This window comes from Nothobranchius furzeri, chromosome 18, assembly GCF_043380555.1.
Source record: "Nothobranchius furzeri strain GRZ-AD chromosome 18, NfurGRZ-RIMD1, whole genome shotgun sequence".
Taxonomy (NCBI): Eukaryota; Metazoa; Chordata; class Actinopteri; order Cyprinodontiformes; family Nothobranchiidae; genus Nothobranchius; species Nothobranchius furzeri.
The window spans coordinates 9,077,501-9,093,894 of NC_091758.1; the positions used below are offsets into that span (position 1 = coordinate 9,077,501).

General features: G+C 45.6%; 1 protein-coding gene across 3 annotated transcripts in view; it reads right to left on the reverse strand.

The window, feature by feature from the left end:
- syne2b (spectrin repeat containing, nuclear envelope 2b) overlaps positions 1–16,394 on the reverse strand; it is a 153,543-nt gene that overhangs the window by 10,745 nt on the left and 126,404 nt on the right. For all 3 annotated transcript variants that reach the window (XM_070546924.1, XM_015968900.3, XM_070546923.1), the window contains exons 65-75: positions 13,099–13,358; positions 11,810–11,969; positions 4,967–5,122; positions 3,506–3,646; positions 3,170–3,346; positions 2,867–3,004; positions 2,577–2,762; positions 2,388–2,501; positions 2,161–2,313; positions 1,983–2,075; positions 1,757–1,885 (exon numbers count right to left, since the gene is read on the reverse strand). In XM_070546924.1, coding sequence (XP_070403025.1) covers positions 1,757–1,885; positions 1,983–2,075; positions 2,161–2,313; positions 2,388–2,501; positions 2,577–2,762; positions 2,867–3,004; positions 3,170–3,346; positions 3,506–3,646; positions 4,967–5,122; positions 11,810–11,969; positions 13,099–13,358 — 1,707 coding nt within the window. The remainder of the gene's footprint in view (positions 1–1,756; positions 1,886–1,982; positions 2,076–2,160; positions 2,314–2,387; positions 2,502–2,576; positions 2,763–2,866; positions 3,005–3,169; positions 3,347–3,505; positions 3,647–4,966; positions 5,123–11,809; positions 11,970–13,098; positions 13,359–16,394) is intronic.

The following is a 16,394-nucleotide window of genomic DNA, read 5'->3' on the forward strand; positions in this document are numbered from 1 at the left end:
AATCCTTCAGTTCATGTAAATCTGCACCAGGTGGTCTGATGAACATGAAAACCATTACTATCAAGAACTTAGCTGATAAAGTCAAAACAGTTCTCCATAGTACTGAGGAGTGACTTCAGCATGAAAATGATCATTTGTTTTTGTAAATCTATGCTTTATTCTCCTCAGCTGGTGAACCACCATATCCAAAACACTGTAAGGTATTTTGTTTTGCATTCTAGGTCTAATTTTGATAATGGACTCCAGGGTGTTGATGTACCAACCTACCAAACTAGCTGATGCTTCCGTTTAGGTTTGGTTGCACTAGAAAATCTATATCAAATACACATAAATCATGCATTACTATACAAATCACTACAATTAGAGGAACACATGGACATGGAGGGCCAACATAAAACATCTGTATTAGTTAAACAACATCCGTATTAGTTAAACATGGTTAAACCAATGCAGACATGGAGTATGCATGCATGTAATGATGCTTTCACATTTTATTCTTGGACCATGAGTACTTTTCTCAGATGAAGTTTCTGACACAAAATCTGTTTATTCTTTTTATTTTCAGCATCTTATTTCCAGTGTTGGGGAGTAACTGAATACATGAATTAAACGTACAGTATTTAGAATACTAAAGATGAATAACTGTATTCAGTTACAGTTACTATTTTTAAACATGGTATTTAGAATACAGTTACTTTCGTAATACCATTGGAATACATGTGTTTTCCACTTTCCACTCGAAAGATTGATGAATAAATTTCAGGCAACGCATTTCTCTGAGTTGTGGAGGCTATCTATCCCATAATGCACCTAAACGACGTGCCTCTGTAACCATAGCAACGCTATGGCCTAAACCGTGAGATGGCTACACCCCTGACTAGCAAGCACCAGGGTTAGCGTGAGTGGCCAGGTATGGATTCAGACCTGGAGGTGGAGTAGGTGGAGCCACAATCGCAGCCAAATCAACCTACTAGCAGTGAAAGAAAAAATGCATTCACTTCCTGGAAATTCAAGCAGTTTTACACTCTAAAAGAGGAGCAACGTGCACAAAATCTGACGGTGCAGTGCAATCTTTGTCTCCCAGCTAACAACCTACTAGCTGCGGCCAAAGACTCAACATCTAATCCGAAGAAACACCTTAAAGTTATATTCCACACCAAAGTGAAAATGTATCTATTACCGTATTTACCAGAGTTAGATGAGAGAGTAAAAAGCATTTAGTGACCAGCGCAGTAATTCTCCTGATCCGGCAGCAGTTTGTTTGCTTTTGCCTGGCATAAACAATGGAGTGAATGGGAACTAGTAGCACTTTGGTTGCAAACGACTCAATAGTTGTACCAATTATTCCTGGTGAGCTCAATAGTTATGTCAACTGCAAATGAAAAGTAAGAAGTAGCACGAAGGATGGTGTTAAAGACAGTAACGCTATATTCAACCACTTTGTGACTTTATTACAGAAATAGAATATGTTGACAATTTATAAGTAAGGTAACAAAAATAATGAAATTGTTTTATTTCCCCGGTCAGTTCATATTGTTTAGCATAAACATGTCCTCTGTTTACCTGCGGGAGTAGCTACCAACACACACGGTGATGTTTAATAGACTTAAATGCTGATCGTAAGGGGAACTATTCCAAGTATTTAGAGTACAGTACTAAATTTCCAAAGTATTCTCCCCAACACTGCTTATCTCATGTGACACGGAAACAAGTTCTTTTGTACCATCTCAAAGGTGTGGCTTCTTTCTGCTCCTACCTGGTGGCTATCCGGTCTCCTAGATGGTTTCTGTTCTGTGGAGGACTGCTGCACCGTCTGCAGCGTGCCTCCAGATCGCTTCAGGACATCGTCTTCCACGTGGGCTATTGTGATTTGACCTGTCTCCTCCTGTAGGACAAGAATCAGACCGCAGCATCCATCTAGCTGATTATCTCTCTTGTCTACTGAGGAATGTGTAAGTGGCCCCATTTTTGACCAAACTCGCCTCAGCTGCTGGATATGTGGGTGCATGGACTCTGACTGCTGCTGTGGTTGTAACTGGAGTTGGAGGCTGCTGGATGAACAGAGCAGGGACTTTCTGCAAAAACAGAGACCCAAAGATAAATGGGACTCCTCCTAGCTGAAACCATCTGACTGTTCTCCTGGCTTACTGGCAGACTGACCTTCTCCAGTTCCAGGAGCAGAGTCTGGAGCTGGTCCACCACAGTAAAAACAACAAGAGTTTCCTCAGCTTTCCCCGGGAGACACAAGTCTGGTTTGCATTTCTGGATCTCAGCCACCGTTCTCCTCATGGACTGAATCTTCTGCTCAACCATCTGTGATCACAAAGACAAAATAATAAAGGTAAACAACAAAGCAGTTGAAAGAGCGTCTTTTTTACAGGTCTCACCTTGAGGTTGTCCTCTCTGGGGCTAGGAAAAGCCTCTGGAGAAGACAGCAGTGTCTTAATCTCTGTTACATCATTCTCCATCTGTCTCACTTCACTTTCAATAGCCTCCACCTCCTTAAGAAGGCACCCAGACATTCGTTAGTTAACGGGGAATTCAAAAAGAAAACAGGGTTTGATTCTGGAACTCACATCAGCAGCATGCTCCAGCTGAGATAAAGGAGATGTGAAGCTGTCCTGAACATCCGCCACTTGACAATCTGCCTCCACTAGTTGTTCCTGGAGGGCTGTGACATCACAAACCTGCGACATTTCCTTCAGGACTGAGCTGAAACCTTGCAGCGTCTTCCGGATCTGGGATGCGTCATTCAGCACACTCTGCACCAGATCATCAGACATCAGAACACAATTGAATGCTGTGAAACTAAACAGAGTGTGTGAAGTGCAGCATGTAGAGGTGGGAGCACGGGCAGAGGAGTGACCTGCAGGGCGTGAATGTGGCTCCTCAAGCATTTGGCTGTGGTATACGTGCAGGGAGCAGCAAGCCATGACTGAGCCTCAGCCATCCAGCTTTTAGAGCTGTTGATCATCTCCTGATGCTCATGGAGCCACGTGTGTATCTGAGCAGAAACAGCATCACCTCAGCACAGACAGCAACCCTTACACACACCTCTACACGTTCAAGAGGTGTGCAAATTTGAGATCTATGCAACAACTAACATCAGAGTATGACATGGCTTCACATTTATCAGACACAACTTCATTCATAAACATGGAGGAAACACCTTGCTCAGTAAGGTGGTCCTCTGCTCTGCCTGTTTGGACACCAAGGAGTGAAGCTGCTGGACCTCCACCAGTCTCTCTGTGAGGATCAGGGCCTCCTCTGGCTTCTCCAGGTCTTGCATTTCCACTTCTAGTGTTGCCTGGCGGGAATGCCACCGGTCCAGCTCATCCCACACACGCTGAGTACGGATGCAAGACACCAGTTATGTTGTTCAGGACTTTTTGATTTGAGATGCCATGAAATTAATGATTTTCTACAAAATATGAGTGTTTTCAAATAATTACATAGATTTACTTCACAATTCTACAAAACTCAACACAGAAACCTAAGAAAGCACCTTCTGTGTGATCTTTGCTTTAGTCACAGTGGAACTTCTCTCCTCCAGCCGGTTCTGAACTGATCTCAGACCTGCAAGGATGTCAGAAAGCTTGGCCCCCAGCCTGTGAACGGGACCACTTCTCTCCACTGCCTCTCCGATCTGATGAGCAAAGCATGACCAGATACAGACGGGAGAAACTTGAACAGGTGTGACAGCAGAGTAAAAACTACCACGGTCCTCTGAGACAAACTCTAAAGACAATAAAACTTAAGCATTACTGAGACCCAGGGCTAAGTGACACTGTTATGGAAATTTTATATTTCATTACTTTAGTCCTATTAACAGATCTATTAACTGAATGTCCTGAAAGCATTCACACACACACACACACACACACACACACACACACACACACACACACACACACACACACACACACACACACACACACACACACACACACACACACACACACACACACACACACACACACATACACACACACACACACACACACACACACACACACATTATTGTCCTCCGATACACACACAAACACTCTCACATGATCTACTCCCATTCCTTTCTTATCTCTTCTGTATAAATAAAGTCTGTGACCAGATGTTCGGGGCATTTGCCCTGCGCACTTGCCACTAAATCATGATTTGGTTGTATGTCTAACTTATTGTTTCTAGTTCCCTTTCCTCTTCGACTCCAGGAAATGGGTGTATTGATAAAATCCCTAACAGACACTTTAACACACTTTGACTTCCCGTAAGAAGGTGCAGGAGTGCTGCTCAGGGCCTAAATCCCCAGATGTGTTGTTCTCGTTTGCTCCAAAAGAGAAGAACCTAGGATCAAGTCCTTAAGTGCTGCTTTGTCATGCAAGCTGACGGATTCTTCTTTCTCTCTTGTGAAATGCTTTGACCACATCTGAAAGTGAAGTGCTGTGAAACTGTGTGGAGATCTGATTTAAAGCTGCCCTTACTGTACTGTAAAGCTGGAACCTCAGATCCCACTTCTCTGTCTTACGTTTTGCCTCTTTGCCCTCCCTTTTCAAACAACAAATCAAATCACACTAAGAAAAACAGCAGAAATGAGTGAATAAACAGGTGAGGAGCTCATCCATCAAAGAGCGACAGGGCAGAAGACCCAAGAGAGGAGATTCAGACATAACTAATCAAAGATCGAGTCAAGAGCTGCTGAGAATATATATATATATATATGTGTGTGTGTGTGTGTGTGTGTGTGTGTTCTTTATTTATTTAAGCTGTGATGTAATTTAAGGTTTGTTTGGTAAACGATAAAAGAAATAGACGTGTTTGATCAGTGTTACAACAGAAAGCTGCTGTGAATAAACAGAACGTATTTGAGTTAGAAGCAAACAAAATCAAGTGAATGACAACACAAGTCCATCGTCTGTTGAAAATATGCTTAGTGCTAAAAAAAACAACCTTCAAAGCTTGAAAGTTTTGTTACCTTCATTTCCACTTCCTGCAGAGATGTTGTGACTTCCTGTAGTTGGCTGTCCAGCTCAGCCGGGACCAGAGCATGCACGTCAGAGTATTTCACATTAAGGTTCTCCTTAATCCGCTGCAGTAAAACTTTGTGAGCACACAGCTGGCCGTACAGCTCCTGGAATCAAACAAAGATCTGCTTTAGAAAACGGAACTGCAGAAACAAACAGCATTGAGGCAGGAGGCCAGTTTCATTCAGATGAACAGTAGCCAATTCTGTTGGCATGTAGATAAAACACAATCAATGAAAAACTTAAACCAGAGCTGAGAATTAAACCCATGTGAAAAGAACAAGCTCCTCTCAGGAGTAGGGACACAAACTCTTTCCAAATCTAAACATAAACTCCAGAAAAAAACCTTTAGAAAATGGACTGTTCTAAAATAACACACACGCGCGCGCACACACACACACACACACACACACACACACAGACACACACACACGTCTGCTCTCATTAGAGACTCATCTCGTCCTCGCTGAGCAGAACAGAACCTCTAACCACGCTGACACGTATCTGACTTGGGGGTGGGATTTGACTCTGGACTAAAGTTTGATGCTCACATGAACTCGGTGACCCGGTCCTGTTATTTCCATCTGCGACTCTGTACCAAAATCACGCCTATGCTGTCGAATGCCCACCTGGAGCGGGTACTCCATGCATTTGTAATCTCATGGCTAGATTATTGTAACTCTCTTTATGCTGGGCTGACTCAGTCATCATCGCACCTTCAGCTGGTGCAGAGCTGAGCTCTAAGTTTCTGACTGGGCCTCGGATCACATCGGTCCTGTGCTGGGCTCGCTGCACTGGCTTCCGGTCTGTGTTCTGGTGTTTGTTTTTAATACCGTTTAGGCAGCTGCCCCCCTCTATTAACTGAGCTCCTGAACAGACATGTTCCATCAGGCTCTGATCAGGGCCTGCTCGCTGTCCCTCGTAGGTTTCAGACTCGCGGCGACCGGGCTTTCTCCGTTTTAGCTCCTCGCTCTGGAACCAGCTCATCCCTGCCGGATTTTAAGAGTCATCTTAAAACTCTTTTTTTCGCTCAGCGTTCCCTGATCATGTTTGAGATTGGCCCTTAGTTGTGTGTTGCCCTCTCTCTGTTTTTTCTTATTCCTATTACATTTTTCTTAATCCATGTTTTAAATATTTTCTCATGTTTTTGTGTTATTTTAATTTATTGCACTGAGTTCTGGTTTTGTTTTATGTGCTGTGTGCAGCGCCTTGGGTTCCCTGTGGACGGCGCTTTTAAAGTAAAGCCTGATCGTTCATATCTTCACCAGGTTTAATAAAAATACCTGAAAACAAAGTGAAGTCTTCCGGAGGACAATGGGGATGATAAACATCGGTTACGCTGCTTTTCTGTACAAAAACGGATTGGAGGAGGATGTTTTAACTTGTCTGTATTTTTGTGGGATCTAGAGAAGCAAACGTGTGTAAATGGTCTTGTAAATGCAGTTTAAACAACTTTTTTGATCAAAGTTTCACCACAAGATGGCACTGTGATTTAGTTAATACCCTAGAAAGTTTATTTAACATGTTTATTTAAAGTATTATTTTTCATGTTTTCAATACATTTCGTAGCATTTACAGGTGCACATAATTAATATTTTTTGATATTTGAGTAATTTTGAATTGGTTTATTTTGATAAGGTGTGTTTAAGAGCGCTGTAACGTCACTTCCTGTCTCTCGAAGCTTCGGAGATTTTATTGATGCGCACGGTCAATTTGTGCCAATTAAGAACATTTGAGAAGAAGGTTAAGTGTTTTCAAGTCTACCGGTTTGTCTACTAGCAGGCCAAAGTGGTTTATTCTTTATTTATAAACTCTGTTAGCAAACTTAAGGCAAATAACTCGTTAATTTGTACATGATTTATGCTTTTTCATTAGTTCTATGGTGTTCATGTGGTGTAAAGATAAGGAAGATGCAAGACCGCATTAAACATCAGTAAAAGGAACGCTCATGTCTCTCGTGTATGTGAACAAGCCGGCACAGGTCTGTTTGGTCTTATTTGAACCTGTGTTGCTTTAGTTCAGTGAAACATTTTGAGACAGAATAATTGTTGGTGTAAACAAAGATGCATTGATTAGCACAAGACTGTCATCACATGCAGCAGTAAGTGTAGTTTATTCTCTGAACTTGGACCTTCTCCTCCTTGAACCATCACCTTATCGTGGTGGAGGAGTTTGAGTCCCCTAATGATCCTAGGAACCATGTTGTCTGGGGCACTTTGTGCCCCTGGTAGGGTCTCCCATGACAAATTGGTCTTAGGTGAAGTGTGAGACAAAGAACGGTTCAGAGGATCTTTCATGGAGGAACTATCAAGGAGTCGGAGCACCCGGCCCGGAGGGTTACCGGGGTCCTACCCTGGAGCCAGGCCTGGGGTTGGGGCCCGTGAGTGAGCGCCTGATAGCCGGGCTTTCGCCCATGGGGCCCGGCCGGGCCCAGCCCAAACTGGATACATGGGCTCATCCAACTGTGGACCCACCACCCGCAGGAGGAACCTGAAGGGTCCGGTGCAGTGTGGATCCGGTGGCAGACCAAGGCGGGAGCCTTAACGGTCCTATCCCCGGACAAGGAAACTGGTTTTTGGGACATGGAACGTCACCTCGCTGGCGGGGAAGGAGCAGGAGCTTGTGAGAGAGGTTGAGCGGTACTGGCTAGATATAGTCAGACTCACCTCGACACACAGTATTGGCCCTGGAACCCAAGTCCTTGAGAGGGGTTGGACACTCTCCTTTGCTGGAGTGGCTCCGAGTGAGAGGCGGAGGGCTGGGGTTGGCTTTTTGTTAGCCCCAAGACTCTCTGCCTGTGTGTTGGGGTTTACCCCGGGGGACAAGAGGGTAGCTTCCCTGCGCCTTCGGGTCGGGGAACGGGTCCTGACTGTTGTTTGTGCTTAAGGGCCAAATATCAGTTCAGAGTACCCATCTTTTTGGAGTCCCTGGGATGAGTGCTAGATAGTGCTCCATCAGGGGACTCCATTGTCCTGTTGGGGGACTTCAATGCCCACGTAGGCATTGACAGCATGACCTGGAGGGGTGTGATTGGGAGGAACGACCCGCCTGATCTGAACTCAAGTGGTGTTTCGTTATTGGACTTCTGTGCAAGCCGCAGTTTGGCCATAACGAACACCATGTTTGAACATAAGGATGCCCATCGGTACACTTGGTACCAGGGCAGCCTAGGTCGCAGGTCGATGATAGACTTTGTAGTCGTATCATCTGACCTGCGGCCGTATGTTTTGGACACCCGAGTGAAGAGAGGGGCGGAGCTGTCAACTGATCACCACCTGGTGGTGAGTTGGATCAGATGGCAGGGGAAGATGCTGCGTAGACCTGGCAGACCCAAACGCATAGTGAGGGTCTGCTGGGAACGCCTGGCAGAAGAACCTGTTAAGACGGTCTTCAACTCCCACCTCTGGCAGAGCTTTGACCGCGTCCCGAGAGCAGTGGGGGATATTGACTCTGAGTGGGCCTTGTTCCACTCTGCGATTGTTGAGGTGACTGTTGCTAGCTGTGGTCGCAAGGTGGCCGGTGCCAGTGGTGGTGGCAACCCCTGTACCCGCTGGTGGACACCAGAGGTTCAGGGAGCCGTCAGTTTGAAGAAGGAGGCCTACAGGGCGTGGCTGGTCCGTGGGTCTCCGGAGGCAGCAGACAGGTACCGGATAGCCAAGCGGGGTGCAGCAGTGGCAGTTGTCGAGGCAAAATCTCGGGCGTGGGAGGAGTTTGGTGAGGCCATGGAGAAAGACTATCGATCGGCTCCAAAGAGGTTCTGGCAAACTGTCCGGCGCCTCAGGAGAGGTAGGCAGCAACTCACTCACACTGTTTACAGTGGGGATGGGGAGCTGCTGACGTCAACTGGGGCTATAGTCGGATGGTGAAAGGAATACTTTGAGGAGCTTCTCAATCCCACCTATGCGCATTCCGAGGAGGAACCAGAGCCGGAAGACCTGGGGATGGACGGTCCAATCTCGGGGCAGAAGTTGCTGAGGTAGTCAAACAACTACACAGTGGCAGAGCACCGGGGGCGGATGAGATTCGTCTTCGGTATCTCAAGGCTATGGATGTTGTAGGGCTGTCGTGGTTGACATGTCCCTGCAACATTGCGTGGACATCGGGGGCAGTTCCGGTGGAGTGGCAGACCGGGGTGGTGGTCCCCACCTTTAAGAAGGATGACCTGAGGGTGTGTTCCAACTATAGGGGGATCACACTCCTCAGCCTCCCTGGAAAGGTCTACTCCAAGGTACTGGAGAGGAGGGTCCGATCGATAGTTGAATCTCAGATTGAGGTGGAGCAATGTGGTTTTCGTCCTGGCCGTGGAACTGTGGACCAGCTCTATACCCTTGCAAGGGTGATGGAGGGGGCATGGGAGTTTGCCTAACCAATCCACATGTGTTTTGTGGATTTGGAGAAGGCTTATGACCGTGTCCCCAGGGGCACCCTGTGGGGGACGCTCCAGGAGTATGGGGTGGGTGGGTTTCTGTTAAGGGCCATTCAGTCCCTTTACCAGAGGAGCGTGAGTTTGGTCTGCATAGCCGGTAGTAAGTTGGACCTGTTCCCGGTGAGAGTTGGACTCCGCCAGGGCTGCCCTTTGTCACCGGTTCTGTTCATTACCTTTATGGACAGAATTTCTAGGCACAGCCGTGGTGTGGAGTGTGTCGAGTTTGGTGGCAGGAGAATCTCGTCTCTGCTTTTTGCGGATGATGTGGTCCTCCTAGCTTCATCCAGATCTGACCTTCAGCTCTTGCTGGGTAGGTTTGAAGCGAGTGTGAAGCAGCTGGGATGAGGATCAGCACCTCCAAATCTGAGACCATGGTTCTCGACCGAAAAAGGGTGGCTTTCCAACTCCGGGTCGGGAGAGAGGTCCTACCTCAATTGGAGGAGTTTAAGTATCTCGGGGTCTTGTTCACGAGTGAGGGTAGGAGGGATCGGGAGATCGACAGGCGGATTGGTTCAGCGTCTGCAGTGATGCGGACACTGAGCCGATCTGTCGTGGTGAAGAGGGAGCTGAGCCAGAAAGCCAGGCTCTCGATTTACCAGTTGATCTACGTCCCAATCCTCACCTATGGTCATGAGCTTTGGGTAATGACCGAAAGAACGAGATCACGGATACAAGCGGCCGCAATGAGTTTCCTCCGTAGGGTGGCCAGGCTCAGCCCTAGAGATAGGGTAAGGAGCTCAGACATTCGGGAGGGACTCGGAGTAGAACCGCTGCTCCTCCGGATCGAAAGGAGTCAGTTGAAGTGGTTTGGGCATCTGGTCAGGATGCCTCCTGGACGCCTCCCTGGGGAGGTGTTTCGGGCATGTCCTGCCAGCAGGAGGCCCCCGGGTCGACCTAGGACACGTTGGAGAGGTTACATCTCACGCCTTGGGAGCCTGCGTTGCACGCCTGCTGGAGGAACTGGTGGAGGTGGCCGGAGAGAGGACGGAGCTCCCTAGTTGGGATGCTGACCCCGCGACCCGGACCCGGATAAGCGGAAGGAAGACGACGACGACGACAACTTGGACCTTGTACTGATTCAAACTGGAAAAAAGAACTGCTTTTATATAAATGTGTATCCTATTACCAGATCAAACTGATTATTTTAGATATAAATGAGAAGAAATAAATAAACAGTTTAGAACAAAGGGTGACCCGGATCCTGTGGCTGATAGACTCACGTTTATTTTAAAGACAAAGAAACTAGAACAGAAACAACTGATCGGATCCAGGGAATCAGCTCACTTATCTGCAAATGTTCACTAATAAATCCACGCTCCTTTCTACATTCACCTTGGTGTTTTTATTTTTTAACGAAAAAAACATTTTTTCTCCAGAATATCACAAAAAGAACCATTTAACTATTTAATGTGTGTGCTGCAGGGCACCACGTTAAATTCAATCAAACACATATGTGACCAACTGTGATGGTACTGTCTTGCTCTGGGTTTGGAGGAGTAGGAGGACCCAATACGCAGATACCCAGAACGACACGAGGCAGGAGAGGATGTAAAATTAAACATTCTTTATTTAGAATGACGAGTAGAAAGAAAACCTAGTAGGGCACGAAGCCAAGACCTAGAGACCTAAGGGAGGGAGGGAGGGAGGGGGGATTTAATGAGACGCAGACAAGGTTATATACGCAAGGGCAGGATGATTGGGAGATTAGCTGCAGGTGTGTGGGGAGAGAGAAACCTGGTGAAATCTATTTACTAATCAGGGAGAGGAAACTAAGCTGAGGAGGGGGAAATAAAACATGACCTATGAATAATAACCAAACCTAAAGACTAGAAGAACAAGACAAATGATCTAAGGAGAAAAGGAGAACTAATAAATTGGTGGGGAAGGACCAAGGAAGGAACCTGAACCAATGAAAACTACAGGTGAAAATTAGCTAGATAATATAAATACAAATAAAACTAAAGAATAAGTGAACCTGGGAAACCCGATGGGAGCTGGAGACAAGAAGGGGCACAGGAAGCTTGGGTACACATGAGGGGGATCCTAGAGGGACACCTGGAGAGGTTGGAGACCTAAAGGGGCACAGAAACCTAGGGGGAGAACCTGGAGTCAGCTGGGGAACACAAGGAGACACATACGGGGAACCTAGAGGGGGGCTGGAGAACACATGAGGGGGACGCAGGAAGCAGACCATGACAGGTACCAATGCTGTTTAGTTCATTTGTTAGTCGGTGTGTGTGAACACAGTAAAGAGACGTTTTTAAAGCCACACAAACATGAAAAACCTGATAAGTTCAGAAACTGTTCTCCGTCTGAAACTGACTTTGTTGGTTTGTGGGACGTACGACTGATTCAGAGCAAATCTCACCTGCAGCTCTTGTGTGTTGCTACATTGCTCCATCTCTGACAGAAGACCACCTGCAGCCTGGAGCCACACACGGAGGACCTGCAGCTCCTCCCGGATCTTCTCTCTCTCCTCCAGCTCCAGCCTAGCGTGCAGCAAACCCTCCCTGCTTTTCTGCTTCACGCTGAAAGAGCCGACACACTAATGCAGCTAAACTCACATAATGAGCACAACTTAGCTCTTAAACATAAACATTGGGAAGATCATAAAAAGCAAAACATACTTCTGGACAAGAAATAACAATGAGTTTAAAACCAAGTACACTCCCTTTTCCATTTTCAGTATAAATGAACACCTTGTGAGTCAGTCTATGTGAGAAAGAAGCTCTGGCGCTCCTGTTTCAGGAAGTAAAGCAACACAACTACCACTGACAGTTTGCTCTGCAACGTTGATGTATTATCTCCACAAATAACACAAGCCTGGAGGAGTTCTGCTGTGTGGTGGAGTTGCTAATGCTAGCATTAGCTTCTGCTAGCCGATATGTTCTCTGCTGTTTCCTGGATGCTAAATCAACAACAACCTTCCCTTCTGTGAGCCAAGATGGGTGAGTCCACGAATGCTAATTGTGACAAAGATCTGTGTGTCTTATGTCATTCAAGTGTTTCCCCATCTATTAAATTACATTTATGAGAGCCTAATAAGTCATCATCACCACACTCTGGTGAAATTTGGTGTGAAAATTATTTCTGATCTTTTCATTATTCTAGGTTGTGGCCAGCAGCAACAAAAAGAAGCGCTGCAACGTTTGTGGACCTGAGTTGGACAGGAAAACTAAACACACACAGTAAAACTCCGCCCCTCTTGTTTTGCATAGGCTAGGGTGTGAACAGACAAAGAATTCAATGGGGCGTATGTGTCACGAATGATATTGTTACTGTATGTGTTGACCTTGTGTTCTGTAAACGGATCTAATGAAGTTCAACTGAATAAAAGTCAATAGTTGTGAAATATTTTTGTTTCAGTTGTAAATGTCTTTCTTTCCGCTAACTAAACTTGATTAAAACAGATTTCTTTTTTTAAATGTTTACATTTTATAAAAAATTGCACATAAATTCATAAATGTGATCTAACAAATACTAGCCGTGTTTGCTGTTCATGTGGTTTTAATTGGGATGAAGCAAACATCTGTTGGGAATTTTGACATTGATTAGTTGGATCGTGTTGATTTGCGAAGCCAAAACTCTAGCGGGTCCACCAGACCCACGAACACTGGCTGAGTAACAAAAATATGAACGGCACACAATAAAACACACCTGCTGTATCGACGCTGCAGCTGCTGCAGCTGCTGACAGAGTGGAGTGGGAGGAGCCTTTTCCAGGTGGGCGGGAACACCCAGCAGCCTGGCTGTGCGCAGCTCCAGTGCAGACAGTGCTCGATGCTCACAGTCCAGTCGGTCCTGGTACTGCTCCCAGGACAACAGCAGGTCCTGGAGGTCCTCAGTGGAGCTCTTCAGCCTGGAGTCACCAGGAAGCTCAGCCTCCACCTGCTCCAGCATGTCAGAAGCTTTCTCCACCTAAAGTGAAAGGGCCCAACAAATATACAGATGAGGGAAACATCAACAGCTATCCTATTTGTCACGCCCTGCTGTGAGACCTGTTCATCCGTCCCACTTCCTGTTTTATTTTGGTGTCACCTCTCCAGGTTCAGTTCTGTTTCCTGTTCCTCATCACTCTGATTTCTCCCAGCTGTTCTTGTGTGTATTTAACCAGCTTCTGTTCTCTTTCAGCTGCCAGTTTGTTAGCTTTGATTCTCCCGTTGCAGCCGGGCATGAAGCTACTGATCTCTGGGTCCTTTGACTCAGCTCAGTTTTTTGATCCTTAGTTAACTAAGACCCTGTCCACACGTAGCCGGGGATCTGCCAAAACGTAAATATTTTTCTACGTTTTGGCCTGTCATCCACACGAAAACAGAGTTTTTTCACATGAAAACGGATCTTTTTAAAAACTCCGGCCAAAGTGAAGATCTGCGTTTTCTCTGTTTTGGGTGGACAGACAAAACCGGAGTTTTAAAGTCCGCAACGTCACTTTCCGCGACAAAAAAATGTGTGCGACCTGTGTTTACACTAGCCGACAGCATGGAAGCCTTCAGAGCTGCGCTCTGTCACTACCCGATCCATCAATTGTCCAAGCGCTTTCTGCTTGTTTGTTTTTGCAAGCGGAATTACGGCTCCTTGCGGAAAACCACAGACGAAAGACGAGGTTAAGAACGGGGGAAGTACTGCCACCTACAGGTCTGGCATGTCCTTAACAACATATTTATCCGGTACGTGTGGACAGAGTTTTTTTTTAAACGCAGTGGTGTGGATGCAAGTTTTTGGAGGGGCGGATATTCGTTTTTTAAAAAACAGCTACGTGTGGATTAGGCCTAAGTCTTAACCTAAATAAAAGCCTTGTGCTGCCGAACTCTGTGTTTGGGTCCAGTCCTTCGTACCAGCCCTGACACTCTTAACATTTTATCGTATCAAAATGTGTTCCTACATGCTGTTAAACAAGGAAGATGAAATAAACACACCCTAGCTTTATTGTGCATACAGATATGAATATATTCCACAAAACACAGAAACTACCAGTCAAACGTATCAGTCCCCTTCAAGGACCTTTTTATTGATCCATAGAACAAACCACAGTTGTGCTCTTAGTCTGTAACACTCCAAGTTTATCACATTTATTTATATTCATTATAAAATGCCAGTGACTTGCTGCTTGAGAACATCTCAAAATGAGCTGAAAAAGTCTGATGCTCACAAAGCAGGTGAGTGAAATACGTTGTCACAGCATCTCCAGGAGCCAAGATCTGGAGTGAGCCAGATAGTAGAAAGAAATCCTGACAGGTAAGGAAGACAGAGATCAGAGAAACCTACTGAGAGAAAGAGCCCAGAGAAGCAAACTAGACTGTGGAGAATGACTGAGACAAGTCAGGACTGTCTGAAAGAAGTCCATCACCAGAGCTCTGAATAGGCGGTGAGGTTGTAGACAGAATACCTAAGCTCTGAGACAACTTTAGGCCAGACTGAAGTGTGCTAAGAACAAGCTAAACCCTGGAAACATGTCTTTAGTTCAGATGAGAGGAAACAAGCTCTTTTGTACATTCCTTCTGTGTACTTCATCTAACTACATGACTTGGTTCTTTTTAAACAGCAAACGTTTTGTTTTAACTTCTTTTTGCTGAAGTTTCGACTAACTTTGTAATCCTCAGAGCTAGCCGCTGTTGGTGGCATCACTCACTCCTCCGTTTAGCTGTGGGCAGCAGAGGATGGTGTCGCCCTCTGCTGCCCACACTCTCCTCACCGATGACAGTCCCATGTGTAGACCTCCTCCTCTCATGGTTGTGTGTCCATGTCTCCTTATTTCTATGGCTTCCTTAAAACATCTTTTGTATTTTAGTTGTTTGGTGTTCATGATCTGTGTTCCTGCCCAGTTCACGTGCAGTGCAGGGATTCACTAAGTGAGCTGCCGCTAGGGGGTGCGCGAGGTGAAAAGTGTAATGGCTGCGGAGCTCAGAGAAGTCTGTCATATGTCACCATTAGCGTAGCCAGAAACTCATTTGTGGGTGGGCCTAAGAAAAAGTAAGTGGGCCCAATAAATGTAATTGAAAACAAGTATTTTGCTTGTGTGTGTGTGTGTGTGTGTGTGTGTGTGTGTGTGTGTGTGTGTGTGTGTGTGTGTGTGTGTGTGTGTGCGTGCGTGCGTGTGTGTGTGTGTGCCCTCCGCATGTGAAGAAGAAGAAGAAGAAGAAGAAGAAGAAAGTATCATTTCAATAGCGCCTCTCAAGATAAAAATCACGAGGCGCATGTGCCCTAGCTTCATAATAATGCGCTCCAAGCTTCAGCACTCTGGCCTGCGCACGCTGTTAATTGCAAGATGTGTTCCGTATTTGATCATTTTTATCGGTGTTGGAGAAATCTGAAGGTGGCGAGTCATTCTGGCATATTGTAATTAACACCTGTCTCATGCAGGTGTTCTGACATTGTAAACCTCACACACAGAACATTGTGGATGTAACTAAATAAATCAAGAAATGATTCCCATCTGAGCATTTTAGCATTATTATATTATTATATTAGCATCAGGCGCGTTGCAAGCTTTTCAAAAGTGTGGGGGATGTTGTCTGTGCCTAAAATAATTTCGTGTTATTCATCTTGTTAGTTTAATTTCCATAATAGCGGAGCAGATGCAGATTTTAGACGTGTCACGCATGTCTCCGTTTTAAACATGTTTAAACTGTTCAGAATACAAATCCAGGCTCTGTCTAGTTAGATTGGTGTAACTAAAGTTTTTACTGAATGAAACTTTATATGAAACCATGTTGAAAAGAAAAGGATCCGATTAAATCGTCTCCCCTCATTTACAGTCATGGAGTACAGCGCAGTGCGCGTGGCTCTGGGGTTAATCAAGTTTAGTTGTTTCTCTTTGCAACAATCTTCACAAGAAGGCAAAACAGTTAAATAGCAGGTTACATATATTTACATTTGACTGTTTATGTTGACGGATCAACTCAAGGACGTTGGTTGTTTTGAAAGAATTACCCCGACGCACAGGGCTGTTGCTAG